The 27,672-nt window shown below is 50.8% G+C and overlaps 1 protein-coding gene across 6 annotated transcripts in view; it reads right to left on the bottom strand.

The window, feature by feature from the left end:
• The window catches only part of IKBKB (inhibitor of nuclear factor kappa B kinase subunit beta), a 61,169-nt gene that overhangs the window by 10,067 nt on the left and 23,430 nt on the right, over window positions 1–27,672 (bottom strand). For 4 of the 6 annotated variants that reach the window (XM_060291718.1, XM_060291719.2, XM_060291721.2 and 1 more), the window contains 16 exons: window positions 23,938–24,026; window positions 22,824–22,913; window positions 20,589–20,713; window positions 17,247–17,354; window positions 15,962–16,091; window positions 15,470–15,664; window positions 14,726–14,840; window positions 13,979–14,102; window positions 13,314–13,465; window positions 13,094–13,155; window positions 11,984–12,093; window positions 10,731–10,780; window positions 10,546–10,645; window positions 10,233–10,380; window positions 8,269–8,396; window positions 3,570–6,035 (listed from right to left, as the gene is read on the bottom strand). In XM_060291718.1, the coding sequence (XP_060147701.1) occupies window positions 5,825–6,035; window positions 8,269–8,396; window positions 10,233–10,380; window positions 10,546–10,645; window positions 10,731–10,780; window positions 11,984–12,093; window positions 13,094–13,155; window positions 13,314–13,465; window positions 13,979–14,102; window positions 14,726–14,840; window positions 15,470–15,664; window positions 15,962–16,091; window positions 17,247–17,354; window positions 20,589–20,713; window positions 22,824–22,913; window positions 23,938–24,026 (1,937 nt within the window). In that variant the 3' untranslated portion in view covers window positions 3,570–5,824. Of the gene's footprint in view, window positions 1–3,569; window positions 6,036–8,268; window positions 8,397–10,232; window positions 10,381–10,545; window positions 10,646–10,730; window positions 10,781–11,983; window positions 12,094–13,093; window positions 13,156–13,313; window positions 13,466–13,978; window positions 14,103–14,725; window positions 14,841–15,469; window positions 15,665–15,961; window positions 16,092–17,246; window positions 17,355–20,588; window positions 20,714–22,823; window positions 22,914–23,937; window positions 24,027–27,672 lie in introns of those variants that run through there. The other 2 variants (XM_030834238.2, XM_060291720.2) reach the window with 2 other exon arrangements.

Raw genomic sequence — 27,672 nt, 5'->3', positions numbered from 1 at the left:
TGTATTTTTCAGTCCTAAAATTTCTACTTGGTTCTTCTTTACATCTTCTGTTTCTTTGCTGAGACTTTCTATTTTTGTTTGTTTCAAGCTAGTTCATAATTATTGTTTGAAGCATGTTTAAATGATGGCTGCTTTGAAATCCTTTTCAGATAATTCTAAATCTCTGCCACTTGGGTGTCTGTGTCTGTTGGGTTACCTTTTCTCAGTTGAGGTTTCCTAACTCTTGGTATGACGAGTGATTTTGGAATAAGACCTGGACATCTGAGTCTCAGGTTATGAGACTCTGGCTTTCATTTAATTCCTGTCTTAGCAGGCCTCCTCTGATATCCAGTGGGGGAAGCAGGGTGCTATCTCATCACCACCAAGTGGGAGTGGAAGCCCAGGCTTCCCGAGTGGGAAGAGCTCTTCCTCACTGTTGGGTGGCAATAGGAGTCCTGGCTCCCCAGTAGGTCTGCTGTCACCTGGGGGCAGGAACGCCTCATTCCTGCTGGGCATTTCCCACGTGGTCTCCCCTGATACCAGCAGGAGAGGCCTTGTTACTGTCCAGCATCAATGAAAGTCCCAGTTCCTCACCCCATCACTCCAGTGGGGCACTTAATTATGGCCTGATGTGTGTGGAAGTTTAAGTTTCCCCCTTGGTCTTTGCAAGCAGGGGTGGGGCAGTATGTTTTGTGATGTTTGGCTGCCATACAGTGGTTATCGTTTACATTTCTCCTGTTTTGTGAGGCTGCCCCGTCCTGACCCTTCACCTGATGTAGTGAGTTGGGTGCACACCCACAAAGGCATGCCCATGTCCTAGTTCCCAGAACCTGTGAACATTACCTTATACGGCAAAATATGTGATTCAGTTAAGGACTTTGAAAGGAACTCACCCTAGGTTATCTGGATTGGCTCTAAGTCTGACAAGTGTCCTTGTAAGAGATGCACAGGGGAGATTTGACAGATAGAAGAGAAGGCAATATGATCACATTGGCAGAAACTGAATAGATGTAGCCACAAGCCAAGGACCACCTGGAGCCGCCAGAAGCTGGAAAAGGAAAGGAACGTATCTCCCCTACAACTTCTGGAGGGAGCACAGTCCTGCCAGCATCCTGATTTCAGAGTTCTGGCCTCCAGAACTGTGAGAGAACACGTATCTGTTGTTTTAAGCCACCCAGTTTGTGGCAACTTGTTATAGTTTGGTACTGTAAAGTGAGGTGCTACTGTTAAAAAACTCAAACTGTGGAAATGGCTTTCAAATTATATAATGGTTAGATGCTAGAAGAATTCTGAGATGCATGAGAGGAAAAGCCTAGGTTGCCTTAAACAGACTATTGGTATAAATGAGTGTTAAAGAAATTGATGATGAGGGCTCAGAAAGTGAGAAGCATAGTAGAAAAAGTTTCTAATGTCTCAGAGGATACATACATCGTCATGAACAGAATGTCAGTAGATGTGAATGTTACTTGGTTCTGCCATTGTGTTCTACCATTATGTGGACAGCGGAACTTGTAAGCAATGAACTTGAGTATTTTATTGCAGAGATTTCCAAGCAAAGTGTTGAAGGTGCGGTGTGATTTCTCCTTGCTGCTTACAGTAAAATGCAAGACAAAAGAAATAAATTGAAGAAAGAACTATTAAGAAGAAAAGCAGCAGCATTTGATGATTTAGGAGATTCTCCATCTATCCATATTGCAAAGGATGCTAAAATTAAAAAACTCACTGTTGGAGAGAAGTCCAAGGGTGCAGCTGGACATCCTTTTGTTGAAGAGATTATTTGTGTGACTCACAGACCCACTCACTCATCTCAGCAGAAGCCAGGAATAGAAGTGGAGTTATCCAAGAAAGACCTGTGGATCTTTTGTTAACTGTGTGGACTCCCATGACATACACAGGAGACCCACAAGATTATTAAGAATGTTATATCAGCAGAAACAAGCTTGGTCTGAAAAGAACAGAGAGAGGATGGCATAAGTCTACTGGACTTCTAAAACTCACGAGCCAGGAAATGGTTGACAGAGTTACCTGGTTGTAAACATGTGGTAGCTGTCAAGACAAAGGAGGAATGACTCTGAGGGCAGAGCCATGGGTGCAAAGGAAGAGACTGGAAGAGCAGTTACAGAGGCAGTGGGTGCAGAGGCAGAGGCCTATGAAGCTGCCCTTGGGTTCAGTGGACAGAGCCTCAAGTGACAGAAAATCATTCTCAGGACTTGGAACCTAATGGAATTTACCCTGGTAGATTTCAAACTTGCTTCGGGCTAGTGACTCCTTTATTCCTTCCAATTTCTCCCCTTTGGAATGGGAATGTCTATCTCGCCATTGTATTTTGGAAGCAGACAAATTGTCTTCTAGTTTCACAGGTCCACAGATGGAGGGATTTTGTCACAGGATGGATCATGCCCAGAGCCTGCGAAACCTGATGTAGATGATGAGATTCAAGACTTCTGAGCTGATGATATTTAGATTTTGGTCTTAGTGTTGATTCTGTAGTGGGTTGAGACTTTTCGGGATGGGGTGAATATATTTTGCATGTGACGAATGTGAATTCTGGGAGGCTAGACGGTGGACTGTAGTGGGTTCAATGGTGGCTCCCCAGGAAGAAATGTCCACATCCTAATCCCCAGAATCTATAAATATCACCTTATATTGTAAAACATGAGATCAAATTAAGGGTCTTGATCAAATTATGTGCCTCTTAGGCACTTATCTTGGATTATCCAGATCAGCCCTAAATTCAATCATGAGGGTTTTTTATGAAAGGTACACAGGGGAGATTTGACAGATATAAAAAGAGGTGGCAATGTGACCACAGGGGCAGAGATGCAGCCACCAAGTCAAGGATCTCCTGGACCCACCAGAAGCTGGAAGAAGCAAAAAACAGAATCTCCCCTAGGGACTTTGGAGGACTTGATCTCCGACTTTGGCCTCCAGACCTGTGAGAATAAATGTCTGTTCTAAGCCATATAGTTTGTGGTGACTTGTTACAGCAGACCTAGGAATCTAACAGAGTTGGAGAGCAGCTTGTTTGTTTGTGCCATTGGTCGGCATCTCCAGCCTCCGTCAGGGACACAGGAGGCAAGAGGAACTCACCACCACATGACCGCTCAGGGCCAAGGTCCCTAGCTGGTCTGCCTCCTTCTCACTGCCTTTTGGGGTCTTCTTATCTTTGTTTATAAATAATGTCCAAGGATCTCAGCTGTACTAGCTGGAGGAATAGGAAAAAAGTACAACTGCTCCATGTTTTGGAAGTGGAAGTCCTACCTCCAGTATTTTCGCTTTTTCAACCAACTAGCATATTCCAGTTACATCACTCGTTTTAAACATTAGCTTTGGTAATGTCCTTCCTTGCTCAAAATTCTTCAGTGGCTCCCAACTGCCTATAAAATCAGCCCCTGACTCTCAACTCCACATTCATTCCCTCCCTAATCTGACCCCGTCCCAGCCTACCTTTCTGGTATAATGTCCCACTGTGTTCCTCACCAGTGTTTCCAAAATCACGCTTTATCAAACTCAGTTCTTTGGGACGTTAATCAATGTTACATGCACATGGGAGAAAAAAAAAGGCTCTACTGTCAAATGAGTTGGGTAAACAGTGGATTTAGGCAGATTTAAGCCAGTTTATTATTACAGATCTTTCAGATTCTTTAATAAACCAGTGCACAAGGTGAATCTCCAAGAGGCAGTTAAAGCATGAAGCGTTTCCCCAACTTCCCTGACACGGAACCCACTGTACCGCCTCCATGGAAGGCACTCTGTGAAACTCTTCTCGTCCCACTTTCTTCTCCAACCAGACCTGCCTGTTTGTTATCATCTGAACTCACTTTGCTTTCCTGCTGTTATAGGAAGCAGCAACTTTTGTGAAACGTCCAAGAGGCCTTGCTGGTGCTCTGGCACTGTTTGATCAGGCACCACTCAATTTCATAAAACTTTCCATTAAAGCTGGACTTTGAGTTCAGAAGTCCCAACCAGAGGTATTATAAAAATAGACTGTGGGACTTGAATCATGTTACAAAATAGAGAATCTGTTTTTTAAATATAAATCCACTTAATAATACCGCTGGATGACACGAGGGATGGGAACTGCCCCGTCCACCCTGCCGCACCCAGGGGCAGGGGGTGTGGGCACAGGGGTCAGCAAGCTGGTGGTTGACAGACATCTTCCTCTTCTTTCCTTCTTCTCCATGGCAGCTTGCTCCTGGGGACTCTTTGAGACCCACAGGAAGGGAGACACTCTCCCCTCCTGGCACTAGCGACTCACTCTGGCTGGAGAGACTCTGGACGGGGAAAGCAGCACTCACCCAACCTGGCCCAAGGTCGCAGGCAGAAGGAAAACGTTAGCAGCCGTGAAGTCAGAAGAGGAGGGAGGACCGGGCTGGGCCGAATCCACGGTTTCAAGAGAAGCCGGATCCAGATGAAACCTTAGCTGTGAAGACAGGTGGATGAGGCCTCTGGAGATCAGGAGGGGTCAGGAGAGGACAGCTAGCACCAAGTGCCATTCATACTTCGTCCTAAAAGTCAGTCTGACGTGTGGCTGGTGGTCTGTGGAGCCACTGTACTCGGAGCACTTCTCTCCGCGCAGAGGCAGTGGCTGCCGTGGCTCCACCTCCCCAGACGCCGCGCTCGGCATCCTCGTCTGCTGGGCCTCTGTGGCGGAGGACGTCCAGCGTGCAGATAAGCTGCTGGCACTGCCACGGAGGGCTGCACCCTCAGTCCACGGTGATGGTCATGGCTGCTGGGGAAGCGAGATCTCCATCTGGGTGCCGAGGACACCGGACGCGACGCGGCGGGGCCCCGGGGGCCTCGGGCCAGGCAGCCCGGCAGGGTCAGGGCCGCCCACCATCAGGAGGCCCGCTCCAGGCTGTGCTTCTCCTCCTCCCCCGACTGCAACCAGCTCCAGTCTAGAGACTGAAAGTCAACGGGCACGTTAAAGACACCGTGGCCACCTAGACACTGCCTTCTTCGGGAGGCAACCAGCACAGTTTAGAGGGAAATTGAATTCCTCTCGTTAAGACAGTCTTGTTTCTGCAGGGTACCCCTGAGGTAGAGCTACGTCTGCAAAACCATGCCGGAGCTTTTCTTCAGATGGGCTTGGAGCCCTGAGATTCCGGGAAGGTGATTTAAGTATTATTACTGCAGCTCACAGCACTGACTCACGCTCACTGTGGGCAGCTGGTACCCTGGGCTAATCTCAGCTCTCGACCTCCAACCTCACCAGGTGAAATGGCCTGGTCACACTTCCTTTTCATCTGGCAGAAGTGCAAACGGGCAGTGAAAGGATCCAAGTATACACAGCTCGGAGGAGGAAGAACAGCAAGAAGAGACACAGAAAGCCCCAAACCAGAAAAGGACACTTGAATAAATAAGAAGTGGTTACAATGAGCAGTATCCCCTCTGATTCTTCCCCCAAATCAGAAGTTGCAGAGACGCCAGCATGTGACTGTATCGGCAGGAAAAGGCCAGAGAGCCAAGCGGATGATTAAGCGGATGATTTAGCGGATGATTTAGCATCCTCTCCGCAATTTCAGCTTTGTCTCAACGTACCTGCATCTGGACTCGTTTTTCTTTAGGTCAGCTTCCCTATAACTAGGACTGCTAAGCCCCGAGTCCCTGAGAGGCGGGGTGGTGATGGGCTCTTGCTTTGTTCCCGGAGCCCAGCACTGCACCCCACACACAGATGCCCGGCAATTGTACAGAAGGTGCAGCAGGGGAGAGGCCTTCTCACAGTGATGCTACCTTCTTCGTAAGCAGCGAGTGTAGCAAGGATGAAATGAGATAATGCGCACTAAGTACCTGCACACGCTCAACAGGCATCAGCATTGTTATCATGGGGAATAAGAAGCATGTACTAGAAAATCCTAAGTGTACCCTGCGATCGAGGAGCACGGCATCGCCTTTCGATCTGCTTTTTCTCGTTTGCTGTAGAAAGAAAGGGCGTGGGGCGGCGGGGCTTCCCACGGGCCATTACCCTTAAGCTCTGGTCCTGGTCCTTCATGGTGTCCTGTAGGGCGTTTTCCAGCTGGGTGCACAGAGTGTGTGCTTCAGCCACAAGGTCTTCGCTAAAAAAAAGATTGAATTATTAGAACGTGGTCAATGTTAACTTTTCAAAGGTGCTTACAAATACGCTAAAGAGCTTCTGGAAAGATTTTTAAAATTAAATAATTATTCTGAGGCTGAGTGTCTTAGAACACCATGTTATTGCCTCGGTGATTTCATCTGTCTAGTTAAGTGCTGTTACAGAAGCTCGAATCCAGCTACGAGCATCACTGTTCACCATGTGAAAAAGCAGCGATCCGGCTTAATAACAAAGCTCTTTCTGACTTAACTAGATTCTCTCCAAATTGCCATAATCTGAAGATCTCTCCCAAACCACCTGTTTTCCACTTTTTGAAATGGACAAAAATATACACACCATGCAATGTCACCAGATGTCCCCAGCTTGCTGAGATCTGGGGGAAGCAAGTTCTGGGAACTGGTTTGTTTACGGTGCTCTCTCCTTCTCTCTGATGAGAAATGCACGTGTCCCCCGAGAACCCGCCACGGTAAGAAAGAGGAGAGCAGAGCGAGCCATCTGTCCTTTCTAACCTTGGCTCAAGGGCGTGGAGACACAGACAGCAGCCTGTGCCCCCGGGACGACTTCTCCAGAGCTTTGAGGATATCATGGAAAGAGAGTGACAAATCCAGGAGGAAGGGCCCTCGATCCCCTCCTCTCACCGTGAAGGGGGCACTGATGGAAGGAACAGAGCACAGCGCTGCCCAGACTCATCCATGGACTACTAACCAGGCTCCAGGCTCCGGGCCGGCCCCAGAGGCCCCGTGAGAGGCGCAGGACCTGGTTACCATCCTCAAGGAGCTAACAGTAAATTGGGGAGAGAATTAAGAATCCAAAACAGGGACTTCCCTGACAGTCCAGTGGTTAGGCCTCTGCGCTTTCACTGCTGAGGACCCGGGTTCAATCCCTGGTCAGGGAACTAAGACCCCGCCAGCCAAACGGCAAAAAAAAAAATAAAAAATTTTAAAAAATTAAAAATAAAAAATCCAAAACAGTAGAGGCTACAAACCCCCTAAGTACAGGAACAGGATTTTTAAAAACAGCTGTATTGAGATAAATTTACAAACCCTAAAGTTCACCCATTTAAGGTGCACAATTCCATAGCTCGAGTACATTTATGGAGCTGTGCAACCATCCTGGTGATCCAGTTTGGAATGTTTTCATCACCCAGAAAGAAACCTTGTACCTGTCAGTCACTCCCCATTCCTGCCCCGCCCCCTGCCCTCGGCAATCATTAATGTATTTTCCATTCTATAGATCTGCCCACAGGAACCGATTTTAACTGTCTCCAGTGCCTGGGGCCCAGCAAAGGGAAGGTGCTGAATAAATGTGAGACTGAACCAGAAACAAAAAAAACCCATAGGTGGTCCAGGAGGAGAAGGATCCCTGTGCTCGTGTGCCAGGGCCGTGGAGGAGGTGGGAGCAGAGGTAGGAAGGCTCCGGGGAAAGGCGTCAGCGGAGCCGAGGTTCTGGAACTTCAGGTTGCAGGAGGGTCAGCCAGGGCTGGTTAAACAGGACTGCTCCGCCCCACCCCGAGTTCCTGATCCCAAATCTGCATTTCTGGCAAGTACCCAGAACCCGCCAATGCTGCTGGTCTGGACCAGACTTTAAGACCCCTGACGGCAGAGCCAGGAATCTGCCCCGGAGCAGTGGGTCAGACTGCGGAGGTGGCTTGAAGGCCTGAGAAAGCTCAGGCTTGGACCCTGAGGCAGCAGGAAGCCATGGCTTTTCCCTAAATAACTTGAGGAATAACTCGATCTAAATGGTCTCCTGTGAAGGCTGATTTGACCAGAGGGGCCTGGAGGCAGCACTGGGGGGGAAGCAGGGAGGGAAAAGTTCGCTGGAAGGGCTCTGGGGCTCTGCTCCCAGCTCTGCAGCAGGGGTGCAGGTGATGAGTGGGGCAGGGAGAGGCCACGGGAGGGACTAATGACACGCGACTCAGGCGTGGCGGCCAGGGCACGCCCGCAGGGACCTGGTTCTACGAGCAGACCGCGACGGGTGGACTAGAGGACAGCAGGGACTGGCCAGCACTTCCAGGTTCCCATCCAGCAACGAGCAACGCGACCTCAGACAAGGAAACCTTAGTCAGCAAGCCAGGAGGAGCTCTGAGAGCAAAACACCACATCTGTCCCCACAGCGCCCGGCAAAGGGAACAAACATGGAGGAACACGCACAGAACCGCCGACGGGTGACCGACACGCCCCTGACTCCTGCACTGGGCATGGCGAAGGGGGACGCACCTCCTCTTGACGGCCTCGGGTAAGCTGTCAGGGGCTGGGCAAGGCTGCGACAGCAGCTGGCTGGGGTGACTCAGGCGGGACGTGTTCATGCTGTCTGGGCTTCCGCTGACGGGACCTCGGACCTTGCTCTAGATGACAAAACCAGGAAGAGAGTCAGCAGTTTTGGAGCAAACAGATGTTTCAAATTTTGCATTCACACCAGGGTATTTTCTTTTTTTCAAGTTTTTTTTTTTTCTATGTGGACCCTTCCTAAAGTCTATATTGAATTTGTTACAATATTGCTTCTGTTTTTTATGTTTTGGTGTTTTGGCTGAGAGGCACGGGGGATTTTAGCTCCCTGACCAGGGATCGAACCTGCACCCCCTGCATTGGAAGGTGAAGTCTTTAACTACTGGACTGCCGGGGAAGTCCCAGGCACCACACCAGGGTATTTTCTTGTGAGACAACTGGCCACGAGACACAGGCTCTTCCTGGAGAAATAGGTCAACATCGCTATTTGATGGTTTGCATTTCAGTTTAGAAACTGTTTCTGTAACTGTAGGTGTGCTTTTTGGTAAAAGTTTCTAGGGGCTTCCCTGGTGGCGCAGTGGTTAAGAATCCGTCTGCCAATGCAGGGGATACGGGTTTGACCCCTGGTCCGGGAAGATCCCACATGCCACAGGGCAACTAAGCCCGTGCGCCACAACTACTGAGCCTGCGCTCTAGAGCCCGCAAGCCACAACTACTGAGCTCACGTGCCACAACTACTGAAGCCTGTGCACCTAGAGCCTGTGCACCGCAACAAAGAGTAGCCCCTGCTTGCTGCAACTAGAGAAAGCCTGCGTGCAGCAACGAAGATCCAACGCAGCCAAAAATAAATAAACAAATAAATAAATCTATTAAAAAAACCAGATTCTAACTACAGAGAGATCTGAGGGCTCTATTTCATTAGTTGGGTCGCTTAACGAACTCCTACAAGGAAATTAGAAGGAAGGTGTGTTTACTCTTTCCAAGTAGAAGACAGACACACAAAGGTCCTAAGTGACTTTCTGTGACTCGCACCATCCGCGGGACAGAAGGAGACTAAGGTGTTCTGACGCCCCAGGCTGCAGTGGCCACTCCACCTTATGCAGCCGTGCTCCCCTGATCCGTGACCAAGTCGCTCTGCTGTCACCTCCTCAACTTCCCTGCAGCCCACACGACAGCGCGGTCTGTCCCACCAGCTCGCTTCCAAGACACAGCTTTTACCCGGCTCTTCTCCCTTCTCTGTCCTGGGCTCTCTTTTGTGCTGAGGGTTCTCTCTGAGCAACACTCAGTGGGATCACAGCTACGCTGAGACGGCGGGCACAGAAAGTGTGGGCTGAGTGCTGCACGGCACAGGCACAGCTCAGGACCCACCAGGCCACACGGGCACGTGCTGCTGGGGCTGCATGCAGATCTCCAGGAACCTGGGCATGTGATCTCGTCTGGAAAAAGGATCTTTGCAGGTGTAGCTAAGGAGCCTGTGATGAGATCACCCTGGACTATCTGGGTGGGACCTGAATCCAGCGGCAAGTGTTTTTACAAGAGATACTCAGAAAAGAGACACAGAGAAGAGGGTCACGTGGAGACAGAGGCAGAGACTGGAGGGATGCTGCCACAAGGCAAGGAGCACCGAGAGCCACGGAAATGGAAGAAGAGGTGAGGAAGGAGGAGTGATTCTCCCCTCCAGCCTCCAGAGGGAGCCTGGCCCCGCGACACCCGGATGGCGGCCTTCTGGCCTCCAGGACCGTGAGAATAACTGTGATAATTTATCACAGCCACCACCCGCACAATAACACAAGGACACAGGCGCCCACCCCGGCCCTCCGCACTCACACCAAGTCACGGAGCAGAGAAGTGGAAAGGGAGCGGCAGCAGCGGAGCGCTGGTGGTGGCCCTGCGGTCCCCACGCCGGGTGCGTGGGCTGGGGACGGCAGCACAGGGCCCCGCCGAGGGTCACTCACACAAGCAATCTTCAGGAGGTTCCAGAGCTCCTTCTGCCGCTTCTCCTGCAGCCGAACCACAGTCTTCTCGTCCTCGCTCATTAAGCTCACCACCTCCTCCACCTTGGGCAGCAGCTCCAGAGCCTTCTGCTTGCAGACCACAGTCTTGCTGTGAAGAACAAACATGACAAGCTCCAGCGGCACGTGGGTCGGAGGAGGCAGGACGCAGCCCCGGCAGTTAAGGCTCCGCTCGGCGCTGCAGGTGGAGGTCCCGGGGCTCAGGCGAGTGGGCGAGGCCTCGCACACAGCCCGCCGGAGGAAGGCGGCCCGATACCTGAGCTGCGTGTAGATCACTCGCACTTTCTTCTCGAAGCCTTGGATGGCCTGCAGGAGCAGCCGCACCATTTCCTGACTGTCGCCATCCGTTCGCTGGTCTGCAAAGAGGGACGGGGTCGCACGGTCCGCGGGGGGCTGGCCTGGTGCCCGGGTAGCGAGGGACCCGGGAGGTGGCCCACTCACCTCGGGGCTTCTCCCTCAGCCTCCGGTAAAGCTCCCGCGCCTGCTCTTCTCTGAAACACACGAGACAGCAGCTCTGTCAGCATCGAGCAGAGGTCAACAAGCTCACCTGAAGCGCCGAGGCCAACTCCTGCCGGCAGGACTACTCGTTTCTAGAAGCCAGACGGGCAGCACATCCCGACTGGAGCAAATGATCGTTCCTGGTGATGTTACAGGTGAAACCCATGACAAGGGAAGGCTCGCCTCATTACCAAAACTCAAACACCTCCAAGGTCTAGTGAGAATCTTCAGGACAGGAGTCTCCTCTGAATTCCCTGCCCACCCGGCTCCTGCCATCGGGACTCTGGGTGCAGTCTGTTGCTGGACCTGAGCCCGGAGAACGCGGCCCCCGAAAACTCAAGCCCAGGAGCAAGCACAGACACCCTCCCCGTGCCCCTAACACAGTGAGACGGGCTGACATTCTCAGGGGTGACTTGTGTTTGAAAACCAGAGGAGAATAAAGGGTTAAATGACTTGAGAAAACATGGACTACCAATAACTAAATTTCTGACGTTCGGCGCCTGGTCCTAGGAATCCCAGCAGAAGCGTCAGAGGACACGGCTGAGCCCCAAGGAGGCAGCTCCTGCGGGGCCCCGAGGCTCCCCTGCCCCTCCTGTCCGCCCCCAGGGCTGCAGGTGGGGCTGCCCTGCCTAGGTACCCCCCTGCACCGCCCTCCCCCACTCCCGGAGCCAAGGCCAAGTTCCTGATAGAGACTCAAATGAAGTTTCCAGATCCCACCTTCTAAGACTTGCCAGCCTCCTCCCCTGTTCTGCTTTCTGCTCCTCGGGCCACAGCGAGTGAGGGTGGGCGGGGCGGCCCTGGCGTCTAATCTGATACTTTGGTCAAGCAAAGGCTCCTGGGACGGCAGCCTCCGTAGTTCACGAGCCACCGCTTGGGGCGTTATCTGAACTGGTCCCCATAGCTCTGAGGTCAGACATCCCTTCTCTATCCTGTGAGGCTCAGAGTGACGGAGGTGTGCCCGTGCTCATCTCTGCATGTGCCGAGATGACCCCCCAGGGGCCGAGCTCCAGGGGGAACGGGCCCACGGGGCTCCACCGGGACCACACTCGAACCATCCCGACACACACACTCATACCCACACACACAAAGAGAGACACACTCACACACAGACACATTCCCATACAGGCTCACTCTCACACAACACACACACATATACATACACACACGCACGCGCACGCGCGCACACACACACTCACAGGTCGTCCAGCGTCCCGCCCTGCTTCCAGCCCAGGGGGCTGCGCTGCAGGTCCACGATGTCCGTCTGTAGCGCCATCATCCGCTCCACCAGCTGCTTCACCTCGTTCTCCTGAAGGAAGAGCGGTGCTGAGGCCAAGGACGCAGCGAGAAACTCCTGAGACACGGGGTTCTCGGGGGAGCCCTCCGGCCTCACCGCAGACCCTCAGCTGACCAGCCGGAAGGGACCCGGACTTGGAGCCCTGCAGTCGGATCTGGGGTCGGCCACCTGTCAGCTGTGTGGCCCTCGGGCAGGTTATCTGACCTTGCGCTGCAGTTTTCTCCACCGTAAACTAGGCTCTCAAAGGACTGCGTTAGGGTGAGAGGAGACAGAGCAGGTCGGGGCCTGGCCCGGTCCTGGCGTGGAGAAGTGGCCGGGGCACATTCTCTTCTCCAAATTCGTCGATTATCTCAGGGATTACACCCACGAGTGCCAAGACTGGGGGTGCGCTCGTGTCCCTGTGGTTGAACAAGGTACTGCCGATGGACACCCACCTTTAAGGAGGCATATCGGTACTGATTTATAGAAAAAGATGTTAAGACACGGAGATGAAACTCCCTGCCCAAGTTCACAGGGAAAATGGTGACAAAGTCCAGGAAAAAGCCTTGGAGACCACAGTCTTCCATTTGTATGAGGTCTGCCACGTCACACCCTGGCCTCATAATCAACACTTTTCAGTGGCATCTGATTTACACTGTCCTAAGACTTGCCCCTTAGACCCTTTCTTTCCTGGGGATTTCTTGTCCCAAGGAGGTTAGGACAACCTCCGACGAGACAGCGTGCTGCTCCTTCATCCAAGGCCCCTTCTCGTGGAAAGAGGACAATTCACGTAGTAATCCTGACTCCAATCTGTGCAGCTCCCGGACCTGCCACGGCAGGGCCCCCTGCAGTGTCCCCCACCCCCTGCCTCTCCCCTTCTTTCCAGCAAGTCCTAGCTGAGGGCAGAGAGCTGGGAGAGGAAAATCTCATTTTCGACATACAAGCTCGACCGAGCGCGCAGTGAGAAAGGGGAGGACAGCAGTGAAGAGGCTCGCGCCCTTGGCCGGCCTGGGGACCCCAGGGTGCCTCCTACCCGTCCACAGAGCTCCACGGCCTGCTCCATCTCCCTCCAGGCCAGCAGCAGCTTGTCTGACGCTGAAAAAAAATGGAAGGAAAATAAAATTAAAGCAAAACGAAAACATCCCCAAACCCAAACAGAAAACAAGCGACTCAATGGCAAGGGGACAAAAGACACCTCGGAAAGAAGAAGAAAGGAACGGTCTCTCGAGACCCATCACAAACAGTACACTCACTGATCCCAAACTCTTTCTGCTCACTGTACTTCTCCAGGTCAATCTGGATGCTGGTTTTAAAGAAATCCAGCTTGGCCTTGAGCTGCTGAGACATAGAGGCCATGGAATTCTTCATCTTGGACAGGCAGCTGTTGTTCCGGAGCAGATTCATCCTGCAGGGACCCCGAGAAACAGAACCGTGGGGTGTCTCTGGCCTCCAAGTGCCAGTTCCCGGACAAGAGCAAACCCAGCTCAAACACGACGGCAGGCCCCCGCTGTAACTGGTATAACCGCAACAAGAGCAGCCACCTATAACCGTAACGACGATCTCCTGGCCCTCGGCAACGGGTGAGGTTCTGCTCCCAAACTGGAGTTAGGCCAAGTACCACACGAAGCGACCCAAATCAGCCACAGCCCGGGGAAAGAGTCAGCCCGGCCCGGCAGGACGGTCAGGGGAGGCTGGCCGACCCACGCCGCAGCAAGCCCTTCCGCGGCCCCAGCGCCGCCCGCTGACCACACTGGCCTGGTCGGGTCTGACGGAGCCTCCCTCCATCCCACCCTTCCAGACCAGCGTTCCCCTGCTCGCTCTCCCAACGGCCACCCCTGGGCCCTCGCCTCTGCCACCGTCCTGCGGCCGGGCCACCGGGCAGCTCCGAGCAAGTGAAGGCGAACCACCGGGCACGTACATGGCGGCGCGCTGGCCCTGCTGCAGGCGGCCGCAGTCCTCCTTCAGGGCCTGGATGCTGTGCCAGACCTGACCCCACACCTTCCTCAGCTGGAAGAACGGGAGGCTCCTCTTGGGCTCTTGCACTGGCCAGAGACACACACGACCGTCAGGGAGCGGCGCCAGCGACGGCCCGCCTCCTGCCCGCGGAGCTCGCAGGCACACCTACACTGCGCCGTTATGCAATGCTCTGCTGCTACACAATCATGTTGGCTGCTGGGCCTGGTTACCGTCGCAGACATTTTTGTGCCCTGGCGGAGCACAGGCACGTCAAAAGTTACAGATGCACAGAACACCCCGGAAGGTAGACCCCAGGAGTCAGGCAGCAGTGGTTTCCCGGGGGAGCTGGGGAGACAGAGGCACTTACTGCCTACCGTACAGTCTTTTTGATTTTTTGGTATCGTGTGCACGTATCGATTATTAAAATATGAAGACGACTTCAAACATCAAGAAAATGGTCACGTGGCTGAATTTCAGCGGCCTGTCTGTCCTCTGTTTAAATGAGGTTGACATTAATTGAAGATGGATGTCCTTTCCTCTCTTCACCTGGGCTACTCCTCGCGGGTGCAAGTGAGGAAGGCTGCCTGACTGAGGGCCGGAGGGACTCATCTTCTCAGGGGCGACCCCTCCCTCAGTCCAGGGCTCTCCCTCCAGCCTCGTCCCAAGCACTGTAAGTAATTATCTTTTAAAAAGATCACGCTGTTCTTACGGATACAGCTGACGCTTTCAGGCTGGGGCCGTGGGGAGATCTGGGTCTCATAGGCGACCCTGTTGTTGTCAAAGAGGAAAACGAGATCCATGTCCAGGGTGCGGCCCTCGTTCAGCTGCAAAGGGACAAGAGCAAAATGAGGCCTCGTGGACCCAGCCCCTCCTTTTCTCAAGCAACAAGGGGGGAGTCTTCAGAGGGTCCCAACAGCACCGTCCTCAGAGAGCAGGTGCCGGGCGCCCACTGAGCCTTTCCTAGGGGCCGCGGCCTCTACTTCCCTTGGCTGTTCCTTTTACACTTATTCCCAAATGCAAACCTCATCTACAACTTACTCTGTTCTGTTTTATTCTCTGATTGTCTTTATCGTGCAACTTAGATGGTTTGCTTTACTGTCCAGTGACTCTCTCTCCTGCATTAACTTTCCAGCTCTTTCTGTGCAACTGTCAGCACGGTTCTGCACACACGAGGTGTGTCAAAAATGGTTTTGGTTGACTTGGAAAAATGAAGCATCACTTTGGCAGCAAAGGCAAAAGAAAGGCACTCCCAGTGGTCTGGAAGGAACAGGCAAAGCGTGGGGTGGCTCAGGTCTCCTATCAGGTTCACGGGATCTCGCATTCCAACCTCAAAACAGGCAGGCGCCTACCCTGCGTGGTAACAGACTGCCTGGCACGATGGAGTGGGACGGGATGGGCGATCAGCTCTCCGGGGTCGGGTGGGGCTGGGGCGCCTGCAGGAGGCCGGTCTCACCTTGCCGTCGGAGGCGCACTGAGCGGCGGGCTTGTCGGGGGTCAAGGCCAGACCCGCTTCCTGCAGCAGCTCCTGGTCCTCCTCAGGGATGCCTGTGTCCTGCTGGATCCGGGCCTGCAAGCTAGGCAGACTCTCGTCCTCTGCCACGGGGTAGGTGTGAATGGTGCCCGTGACCATGTTCAAGACGTGAACCAGCTGCAACGCAACCCAGGACAAACCACCTGACACTCCCGCTTGCTGGCTTGGATCCTCTGCTATTCCCCACACCTCCCAGCCTCCCAGAGGCCCGGCCTGGGGAGGAAGGCCAGCGCTGGGCCACACACAGGGGTCTTCCCACTCCTGTCCGTCCACAGCTACGACCTCGCGACCCACAACAGTCAGCAAGGGGTCCCATCATCCTCTCATGTGGAGATGCCCTCATGGGAGCCTGCGTTTGCCCACTGGTCGGGCAGCCGATGGCTCGCAGCCTTGGGCTAACTTGGCATAGCTCACCTTCAAGTTTAAGATGTCGTCCAGGGCCTTAAAGCAGCCATTGGGCCCGTAGACGGGGTCGGTGCCCCTCTGTCGGGGGTGCCACATCAGCATCAGCTGCAGCCACTTCTCCAGCCGCTGGGCCAGGACGCTGAGAAGAGGGGGCCGCGTGCGTGTGTGTGTGCGCGCGTGCGCATGCGTATGGGCCCAGAGCCAGCCTCAGGGCCCCGCGTGGGAACTGAAAGGCACTCACACCTCACACGCACGTGACCATCACGCAGACGGGGCCAAAGTGATCCCTGAGGATGAACTAACCTGAGGAAGGACGAGCCTTTCCAACAAAACGACTCACTCAGGCACTCACCCCTCCCGGATCCGCGCCAACACCCTCACATCAGGGCGTCCTGGCAGATGGCTGTGGGAGAACCTCAGGAAGCTTCCTATGTGCTTCCCAGGCCCGCCCCACCTCAGGAGAACCGCCCACACAGTCCAGACCCCTCGCTGCCGATTCGCTTTGTCGGTCACCCCGGTGACCCCTCGGGGGGTCCACATGACAAAGTTCTCACTTCTCCCGGCCCGGCGGGGCCCTGCCGGCACCCTCAGAGGCCCTTGCCACGCCCCCAAGAAAGCCCTGCAGAGGCCAGCACCACTACAAGCTGCCTCTCCTGGGCCCACCCCCACCCCCCATCTTTCCCCATGCCTGTCCTGCACGTCTTTCCAGATTCTTCCAGAAAGTTCCAGCCCACCCAGTCATCCTGCGCAGCTAGTCCGCTCGGTACCTCTCTCCCCATCCTCCAAACACTCATGGTCACTGTGCTCCGTGCTCCTCAGCTGTGTGTGGCCGCCTGGCAGTTTTCCTCTGTACTAGCCCCCAATTCTGATAGGATTACCTGACTGCTAATATTCTGGCTCTAAGACCAGACGGCAGTGCCTGTTCAAACCGCAAAGGTTTGTTTGTTGACAGTAACACATGATTAGGCTGCAGGCAAAGAGAAATAACGCAATCCCCTGGCGGTCAAAGGCTTACAGCTGACCAGAAGGTAAACCCTCTGCAAAACCAAATGTCACACGAGGTAGAAGCTTCTTGGAGTGATGAAAGGTACAGTTTGCTGTGTGAATTCGGGAAGGAGAAGACTTCTAGATGGGGTCGGGGGGGAAGGCGTTCTAAGTTTAACACTGCGATAGACTATGCCAGGTGCCGGCCACAGCAGGATGTCCCGATGTCAGAGCTACCAGGACGTCGGCTCTGACATCCATTTCTAAAACAGGAAGGACACGACGCGGAGGGGAAGGCCTGGGGCCGTACCTGTTGAGGTTGCTCGGGTGGGGTAACGAGCTGGAGAACTTCACGGCTCCGTTCAGGTCCTCACTAACCACAATGTCCATCTCACTCTTCTGCCGGACTTTGGAGTGCCTGCGGACGCAGGGCCTGGTCTGTCACGCTGCTTGTGATGACCCTGCATCACCCAGCAGCCAACAGCCCCTCTACACCGGTAGCCTTCCACCTGACAACTGGACGGGATGCCCCCAGGTCACTAGTCAACCCCTTGGGATGCCGGCCAGTGCGTCTGCGTCCTGCTAGGATGCTTCTGCGAGAGTTTAAGGCCGTCAGTACTGCCCAGTGAGTGTCAATGACCTCCAGGCTTGTACTGCTGATGCCTGGCCTCACCTTGGCTCATCCTTATCTTTCTTCTACTTTTCATCAAACACAAAACTCTCACGTTTTGGTAGAGGATGAAATTAGGACGTGCACACCAAGATCACTGCATGAGGATCCTGTTCACGTGAAACCTGCACGCACCACACACTTCCCTCTTAATGCATGTGGCTAAGCGTTACTTCTGATGGTGAATGAACAGTTACATTTCCCAACTTAGAGACCCTTCTGATGTATCTGAAATAGTATTTGAAGGAAGCAAATTTTTAAACTGGTTTCAAATCTTCTCGGTGACAAGGGTGATGACGTAAGTCTGAATAATGCTTCACAGATAACCAAGCACTGACTGTGAATATGCCCTTCTCTGCCCGATGACCCCATGTGGTAGATGGTTTTCAGCCACCCATTCAGCGGTAAGGAAGTGAAGATCAGGTGACCTGCCCAAGGTCACACCACCGGGGCCTCAGATCCAAAGTCTGGTGCTCCTTCTACTCTGTCTAAATGTCTATATCCTTCCTTTTCAAAAACACGTAAGAAATTCAAATGCAAAATGCTTTAGCCCTGAAGCCTCACTGGCGAGGGGTGAACCGGACCATGTGGAGCACACGTAGCCTGGAAGAGCTGGGGTCCAGCTGGAACCTGCCTGCTCTACGTCAGGCTGTCATTACACACAATGGGATGGTCCTCTGACAGAAACTCGGTCTGTCAACGGGAAACCACAGATAAAGAAAAGGACACAGTAAGTGAAATGCTCACTGCTTAGGCCGGTCCTAAAATGTACTTCACAGTAGCTCAGTGACAGGATAATAAAGCTCAAATTGCATTTGTCCTGAAATTACTATCTACCTGCCATTTGAGATGAGAGTGAAATTGCTAAAGCTGCCTGAGGCATTACAAGGCAGACAAGACAGACACGTCTCACAGCTACTAGGTTTCAGAGATGTCCACCTGCAAGTGGTCACCCGGCCTCCCAGCTCCGTACAAGAGGCTGGCTCTGCAGACAAAAAACTTACTATGAAGATGCCAAGCCATTAGAGATAGCTTCAAATAGCATTTCTTCTTCTAGTTCTAATGGACTTTAACTCATCTTGTTATAAATAATGGAAACGCTCGACATTTGAACTGAAAAGAATGCAGTAATTCCTTGGTTAGTTAAAAACACTATAGATGTACAGAAATTTAAAGTTTTTGTCATGATGGTTACATGATAAGGTGTGACTCTAATGTAATGAGCTAATTCAACACTCCAGAACCCAGCTCAGGAGTGCTGCCTCTTCTAAAGTCAGTCCCCACAGGAGGGCACTCTCTGCCATGTCACCAGGCTCCTCAGGAGCTGGGACCATGCCTGGTTCATCTCTTCCAGTGTCTGGCATGTGAACGGTGACTGAACTGGACCGCGTCACACAAAACTACTCTTCTGGAATTGATTTCAAAGGCTACATCTTAGACTTATAAATAAACAATCTCATGATGTAAGTACCTGTCCTTTGAAAAAGTCAATGTTTTCGCTACTTCCAGAAAGATACTGAGAAACGTGACAACAGCCAGTGTGGACCCACAAAGGGGCAGCTTCGTACGTTCCTGGTGGAAACGTTATTTATACAAACTTTCTGTGGAGCAATTTGTTAGTGCACATGGAAGACCTTTAAAATGCGGATAATCTTTGATCTGTTGATCCCATTGCTAGGAATTTATCCCAGGGAAATAACTGCAGACATACAAGGATTTCCCTACAATGATGTTATTCTTGGTGTTATTTTAAGAAGTAAAAATTATAAACCACTGATTCTTCCAGTAATGGGGAACAGGTTAAACCAACTACAGTGGAACAGCAAACAGACGTGACAAAGAACACGGAAAAACAGAAAGCATTTTCGGTAGCAAGTTTGAGAGGCAGGTTCTATGAGAGTACGTAGGGTAACCTACTTTGTTTTTTAAATAAACACAGGCACAATGAAGAATCTGGAGACACAGAGATATGTTCACAGCAGTTGGAGGAAATTCTCAGTGTAAAAATCCTGGAAGAGCACGTACAGGGCAGTGTGCATATTACACTGTCACTGAGGTAAAATGGGGCGGCATACATAAATGAGTTAACCAACAGGTACATGCCCATTTGCTTGTACACGTACAAGACATCCTCAGAGGTGGACCCAAGATCAAAAGGACCAAATGCCTGTGGGGAGGAACCATGACTTTTCACTTTTATACTCTGAAGTTTGAACCACATGAACTTACCACTGCTCCAAAAAATAAAAACTGGAGATAAAAAAATAATGTTGAACAACAGTAGCATCATTTCAATTAGTGTGTGGTCTCTCAAGGAATCATTTTGAATGAATCCTAACTGATTTAGGGGGATGTTAGTTTTTAAATGATGCATTTCAGTAATGGTTAACTTTTATGTATGCAATGAACCACACGTTAGTATTATAATCAGAAAAGAAGTTTCAAAATACAGAGTAATTTTTAAAAACTTAATTGTATCCTTTGACTTTTTTTATTAGAAAATCTTTTTGGAAATGTATTCAGTTCACATTTTAAGCCACTTTTTGACGCTTTTAAAAACAGTAAAATTTGTCAACAATAAATTTTCATGTAAATACAGCTCATAATTTGTCATGTGAACATGCTATTTGTTTGTTTACCAATGCACAGTGTTTTCAGTGTAAGCGTACACTACACACACACTCTGTAAACACAATGACCTCCTGCCCTGCACAGAGCAGTCATTTACACAGTACTGGATTTAAAGCTGTTAAGGTTCAGAATCCAGGTTGACACTTAACAACCTTCCATCTTTCCAGGCTTTTGGAGCTCAGACTGCCCACGTGCCAGGTCTTAACGGGACTTCCTCTGGGTGAGAGGTCACAGGTGTCTTAGGCCCAGCCTGGGGCGCCCAGTGAGACAGCACAGGTGAGGTGACATCTGACAAAGACAGGGGCACACTCCCCGCTTTGGGCGGCCGGCCCGCCCCAAGCCCTCACTCACCACTGCACGGGCTGCCAGTTGGGCAGGAAGGGCCGGAAGCCCGTGATACACTCGAAGGCCAAGGTGCCGAAGCTCCAGTAGTCCACGGTCACCGTGTACTTCTGCTGCTCTAGCAGCTCAGGGGCCTGTGGTGACAATGTGGGGACATACCTGAGCTGCTCCCCATCTGAGGGTTTACCACAGAGGGGGGCACCCAGCCTCTTATCGTGCCCCATGCTCCCTGGGCCCCGCTCCAGGTGAGGAGGTGACCACGTGTTCAGCAGGTGGTACCGAACATCTCTCTGGACCTCATTCAGTCCCGGTGCTGAAACAAGGGCCTGGGGGTATTTTAGGTGAACTGGGGTGCAGCGTGTATCCTTTTCCCAGCACTGTGCAGGGAGGGGAAGACAGGGCACGGACAACAAAGGAAAGTGATCCCGGCCATGCACACCCATTCACAGCACACGCACTGCATGCCAGCTGGTCCCCTAAAGTGGTGAGGTCCACAGCATGCGGTCGGACAGCGGGATGGATTGTTGCAGTCAGGTAGGAAAGGCCAGATGCATGGCCACTGCCCAAGCAGAGAGGCTGGGACAACCAAGGAAAGCTTCCCAGCACAGGTGGGACGGGAACGGATCAGAGGGCCTCAGGGCAGACAGCCCAGAAAGGACCATGACAAGCGAAGGCGTGGAGGCAGGACTGAGCACAGGCTGGCTGGAGGCATGACACTCATGGAGGACCACGGAGTCCAAACCAAGAGGAAAAGCGTGGGGACGCACAGGTCAGCCTCTGTGTCTGGTTACAGCCAGAAGTTTTAGGTCCGCAAGTGAACAATCTGGCCGAGCATCCTTGTCAGAGCCTGGGGTCCTCACTAACTGCTGCTGAGCTGACGAGGGGTCCAGAGGACACCGGGCAGGACCCACAGGGTCACGTTATGTGGACACACGTGCTGAGTCACAGCCCCGAGTCCCCGCTCTGAATCCTCTACTCCCCAGGGCAGGTGATAAACCGGCAGTCCACTGCCTGGTTGGGGGGTTAGTGGGAAGTATGGATACGCTCAAAAGGACCTCAATAATTGCTTTCTCTCTTTCTGTATGAGAACCACGTAGGATAATTAAGCTCGTCGAGCCCAGTGGCTTTCAACCTTTTTTTCTTTTTCTTTTTTAAATTGTAGACTCCTTTAATCAACATGTACTGGTTATCATCTGCAAACAATCTATTACCAAGTTCTGCCGGGTCTCTTCCAGGCATTTCTTGAACCATCCTCTACATCCTCAAGGCCCTCCACCAGCTCGGACCAGCTCAGTACAACAGCCTCCTTACCACTCACCCACTACCTGCAATTCACCCTCCACGCTGTACCAAGCATGGTCTCTTCAAAAGGTAAACCCAATCCCTCTCACACTTAGAAACCTTCCACGTCTCTCCAGAGGCTTCAGGATAAAGTTTAAAATCTCTAACCCAGCCAACAAGGCTTTGAATAATCTGTCCTCTACCTCTCTCTCCAGCCTCAACTCGAGATACCCTCTTCCTTCTTCTCTGGCTCCTGCCACACCTTCTGGTCTCCCATGTCCTATCCCTTTACCTGGAACTTCCTCTCTCTCCCCCTCCCCCAGTCCCCCTTTCCCCCACTCATCCTTCAGGTCCCAGACCAGGCTAGGTCTTCCTAAAATATATTCTCATAACACCCTGCAGTTTCCCTTTGCAGTATTTATCACAATTGTAATTTCTTCATTATTTGTGTATCAGGGTGATGCCTGCTTTCCTCCTAAACTCTAAAACTACACTTGACCAATATTTCTTGGATGAATGAGTGACTCAAATAGAACCACAGTATTAAGACCAAATAACAAAAAGAAAGGGTGGGAGCTCAAAGCTTAGCCCTCTCTCCTCCATGGCCCCCGAGATGCTGCGTGGAAACTGAGGCCCCTACAGACCAGCAAGAACCTGGTTTAAACCCTTTGTCCTCAGACAAAATACTGCAGCATGAGAGGTTATGGGACTCGTACGAGGGCCTGGGAGCACAGCCCTTTTGATATGAGAAGATGACCACATCCCTCCATAAGGCCTCTGCTAGCAAAATGTGCTGACTTGAATGGATTATGAGTCTGACCTCATACAACAGTTCCTAGGCACCCAGGAAACATCCAAGAGTCAGCAAACTTAGATGGCAGAAGGCAAGGATGGAGGAAGAGCCCCACAGACACAGCCATCGGACAGAAACTGACACACAAACATGGAAACCCCGTCTCTTACCAGGTACTGCAGGGTCCCCACAAAGGAAGTGCACAGACTGCCCTGGTCCAGCTCCTTGGCATATCCTAGGTCAATAATTTTGTGTATTAACTGAAAAAAAAGGGAGGAGAAACCTGACGGTTATGAGAGTATACTGTCCTTCAAGAATTCTGGATGTCTCTGTTAGAGCAGAGGATATTTCTGAATTTCCAATCCCAAGACCCTAAGTTCCAAAGGACCACCAAATACACAGGAGAATGCCCTAGACATGGTAGCTTTAGGCAAAAGAAAACAATGTAAAAACGCCAGGCACATGTTCTCCCTTGCTCTGCAACCAACTGCCAGAGGAAGGTCAAAATTAGCAGACCACGCAGCAGCCCTCAGGACTGCTAAACCTAGACACAAAGGACCAGGCCAGCTCCTTCCCAGTAAATACCTTTAGTTCTCAAATCTTAGAACTGACAGGAATGAGCGTGAACTGGGCCAAAGGTGAGAGCTAGGACAGGCGTGGGTCACACCTAGGATGCTGGAGGAAGTTGCGTGGAAGAGGTCAGACAGTCCGTGAGCTGAGTGACTGCATCCCACTCAGCTGGGCCCCTGCCCGTCACCCAGCTGAACAAACAAGGCCAGGAAGAGCACAGGGCCAAGCCCTGCGGGGAGGTTACCCCACAGCCGAGCGGCGGGGCCCCGGAAAAGGTCCCTGAGAGCTCTGGGGAAACTGCGGGCTGGACCAGGCCCCATGGGCAGGTGGCAGCTCCAAATGCCTCCTCTCAGCCACGCCCAGAACCAGCTCATAGATGGACTCCCTGTCAGCTTCAAAAGCTGAGGCTCTCAAACAGACGGAAAAGAAAGCCCATTTCCAAGAAGTGCAAGTCCCAGAGGCTGGGGGTGTCAGCTGGAAGACAAACATTATTTTTCTTATCAGATTCCTGCAACTTGGATGACTAACAATGTGGTCCATTCAAACCTGCCTCGATCTGCAAGTAAGAACTTTTCGCGGAATCTCGTTTCAAATCAAAAAGCATTCCCGGAGAATCAAAGCAAATATGTGAGCAAAGAAACGCAAACACACAAAGCGGGTTCCTCCCCCGCCCAGCTGCCACCCGTCCTCCCCAGGCCCTGGAGGGTCACTCACTCTCTGTTCCCCTTGCTGCAGGACGATGTTTTCTGGCTTTAGATCCCGATGGATGATCCTGTTTTCGTGAAGGTATCTAAGTGCAGAGGCTGACAGGGTGGAAAGGGGAGTGAGTTTTCGTTAAGCCTGGACAATGCTTTTCACTTGGAATCGCCTACCCAGTGAAAGATGATTACCGCGTGCCCCCGACACACACCCTGACTCGGTGCAGGGGATCACAGTGGAGGGACGGGGACCGGCAGACACCCCTCCGGTGAAGGGAAGGGGACCCAGCTACATGAGCAGAACTTGGACCAGCACCAGAATCTGCCTCGTTCACGCAAAGAACTCTGAGCCTTCCACCCACGAGGTCACCAACTCCAGTCTTGAGCAGCGGTTCTTAAACTGCACTGCCTGGACCTGCAGCATGCAGACTTGTTAGAAATGCAAAACCCTTGGGTCCCAATCCAGACGAAGTGAATCAGAAACCTGGGGGTTACCCCACAATCTGTGTTTTACCAAGCCCTCCAGGTGATGCTGATAAAGATTGAGAAGGGGAACTCCTCTGGTCTAGAGGCTCAAAAAAAATCTAAGTTCTGCTGGGCAGGTAAGGGAGAAGGGCCCTCTGGGCAGAGAGCACTTGGTCATCTGCTGTAGAGTCCGCAGGGCAGAGATGGCTCCAAGGAAGAAGTGGGGGCTCTGGAAGGAGAGAATGGGGGCACCTTCAATACATCTGACAGTCCAACGTGTGCCTGTTATGCGCCCCGTTCTCTGCTGGGTTCTGAGGGACATAAAATCAGGGAGGGCATGGTCCCCAACTTTAAAGGGCTCAGAATCTAGCTGGCAAGGAAGGAGCCTGCACAACCTGGCTGTGAAGTCACTTGATACCACAGCTTCTGCCGTGAAGAGCAAACATGACTATGCGACTGACCCAGGATGGCCAAGGCTACGACTCCAAGCAGGACGTGATTTTTACCCCTAAGAGAGGTTTAATAACTTCAACAGAAGTCCTAACAACCTGTACTACAAAAGAAAAAAATGAAGAAGTATTGGAAAGAGATAAAATTACCTTTAATTGGAAATGATCTGACTCTATGCCAGGAAGACAAACTGGGGAAAATTTAGTAAGTTGTCTGGAAGCAAAACAAGTATATACAAATCAATAGTTTTTCTCCCTGTCATAGATCCAGTTGAAAGGAAAAAGAAAATAAAATCCCATTCACATTAGCAACAAAAATTCTAAAACACCACGGGATAAATTTAGCAAAAAAAGTAGTGTCATGTGAGGAAAACTATATGGCATAAAGAAAAGCAATACAAATAACATAAAGAGGTTTTAAAAGTTCATGGCAACTATGGAAAAGAGTACGGAGGCTCCTTAAAAACCTCAAAATAGAGTTACCATATGATCCAGCAGCCCCACTCCTGGGCACTTACCCGGAAAAGACAAAAACTCTAATTCAAAAAGATTCATGCACTCCAGGGGACTTCCATGGTGGCACAGTGTTTAAGACTCCGTGCTCCCAATGCAGGGGGCCCGGGTTCGATCCCTGGTCAGAGAACTAGATCCCACGTGCATGCTGCAACTAAGAGTTCACATGCCACGACTAAGGAGCCGGCGAGCCACAACTAGAGTCCACCTGCTGCAACTAAGACCCGGTGCAACCAAATAAATTAAAAAACAAACAAAAAGATACATGCACCCCAATGTTCACAGCAGCACTATATACAATAGCTAAGACATGGAAGTGACCTAAGTGTCCACTGACAGACGAATGGATAAAAAAGATGTGGTACATATATACAATGAATACTACTCAGACATAGAAAAGAATGAAATAACACCATTTGCAACCACATGGATGGAACCGCAGCCACATGGATGGAAACAGAGATTATCACAGTAAGTGAAATAAGTAGAAAGGTAAAGAGAAAGATAAATATCATATGATATCACTTATATGTAGAATGTAAAAACTTATTTACAAAACAGAAATTGACTCACAGACATGGAAAAGAAATGGTTACCAAAGGGAAAGGCGGGGGGAGGGGGGATAAATTAGGAGGTTGGGATTAATAGATACACACTACTATATATAAAACAGATAAACAACACGGACCTACTGTATAGCACTGGGAACTCTATTCAGTATCCTGTAATAAACTACAGTGGAAAGGAATCTGGAAAAGAATGTGTGTGTGTGTGTGTACACACACACACACACACACACACACACACGCATGTATGTATAACTGAATCACTTTGCTGTACACTTGAAATACTGTAAATCAACTACACTTCAATTAAAAAAAAAAGAAAGAAAGCTTTATGGCAAAAGACACTATACACAAAGCAAAAGACCAAAAAAAGGGAAAAAAATATCTGCGGCACATATGCCAAAAAGCATATACCTAACAGACAAAAGCTACTACAAATCAATAAAAAAGCAACCCAGATGTTAGGGTAGCAAGAAAACTTTTGTTTTTCCTTTTTTGAACCTCTATTTTTCAAAATCATAATGTTATGTTACTTTTCTAATGAAAAAAAATACATAGCTTTTTACTTTAAAGGAACATAAAAAAACAAAGAGGTGGGTTAGATAGGTGGCTCCAAAGTTTTTGGATTCAGACCAGTAGAACTAAGAATAAAAATTGAGGATGGGGTCCAAGAGAAGATTACTATATTTCTATTCTGCGAGGTTAAGTTCATCTAAAAATAATAAATACTATCTATTTTATTTTATTTATTCTATATTATTTAGTAATTAATAATGTAAAAAAGGAAAGACCATTTTAACACATACACACAAAGAAAGCAACCCAGTAGAAAAAAGGGCAAAGAACAAGTGAAGCGGTAACTTACAGGAGTAGAAATGAAACGCAAACCGTGAACAATTATGCAATTATGCACAAAGTCGCTCAAGCTTACTGGCCGTCCACAAAGTGCACATTAAAGCAACACTGAGGGACTTCCTTGGTGGCGCAGTGGTTGATAATCTGCCTGCCAATGCAGGGGACACGGGTTTGATCCCTGGCCTGGGAAGATCCCAAATGCCGCAGAGCAACTAAGCCCGTGTGCCACAACTACTGGGGCTGCACTCTAGAGCCTGCGAACCACAACTACTGAGCCCACAGGCAACAACTACTGGAGCCCATGCTCCCAACAAGAGAAGTCCCTGCTCGCTGCAACTAGAGAAAGCCTGTGCACAGCAACGAAGACCCAACGCAGCCAAAAAAAAATACGTTAAAAAAAAAGCCACAACGAAATGCCTTTCACCTCTTCAGCTGGCAGGAATTTTAGATGAGAGATAAAAGGCACTCCCTACGTTGCTGGAAGGAGTAATAACTGCTGTGCAATTGGGGGAAAGAAATATGGCAAAAGCTATTAAATTTTAAGACATACATATCATTTGACCCTTCATTTCCGCCTCTGGTAATCCAGCTTACAAAATCAAAAGCACTATCACATACAAATACGGATGTGGACTGCACAGTGTGGAGTGAAATAATTAGAAACTAATGGAAAGTCATCAATCAGGGAACGGCTGAACAAATTATGGGAAATCCATAATATAACAGGCAATTATTAAAAATTATTTAGGTTTATATTACCCAACTCAGAGGGATGTCAATGATGTAATGGTATGAACCTTTTTTTTATTAGGAAAAAAAAAGGTAAAAAGCAAAAGTGATCACAACACTAAGAGAGGTTTACTAACGGGTCCTCGGCCAGGGCACAGCAGGGAGAGGGGTAAG

This window comes from Globicephala melas, chromosome 21 (assembly GCF_963455315.2).
Source record: "Globicephala melas chromosome 21, mGloMel1.2, whole genome shotgun sequence".
Taxonomy (NCBI): domain Eukaryota; kingdom Metazoa; phylum Chordata; class Mammalia; order Artiodactyla; family Delphinidae; genus Globicephala; species Globicephala melas.
The sequence above is the reverse complement of the archived record's forward strand: the minus strand, read 5'-3'. Positions and strand labels throughout refer to the sequence as shown.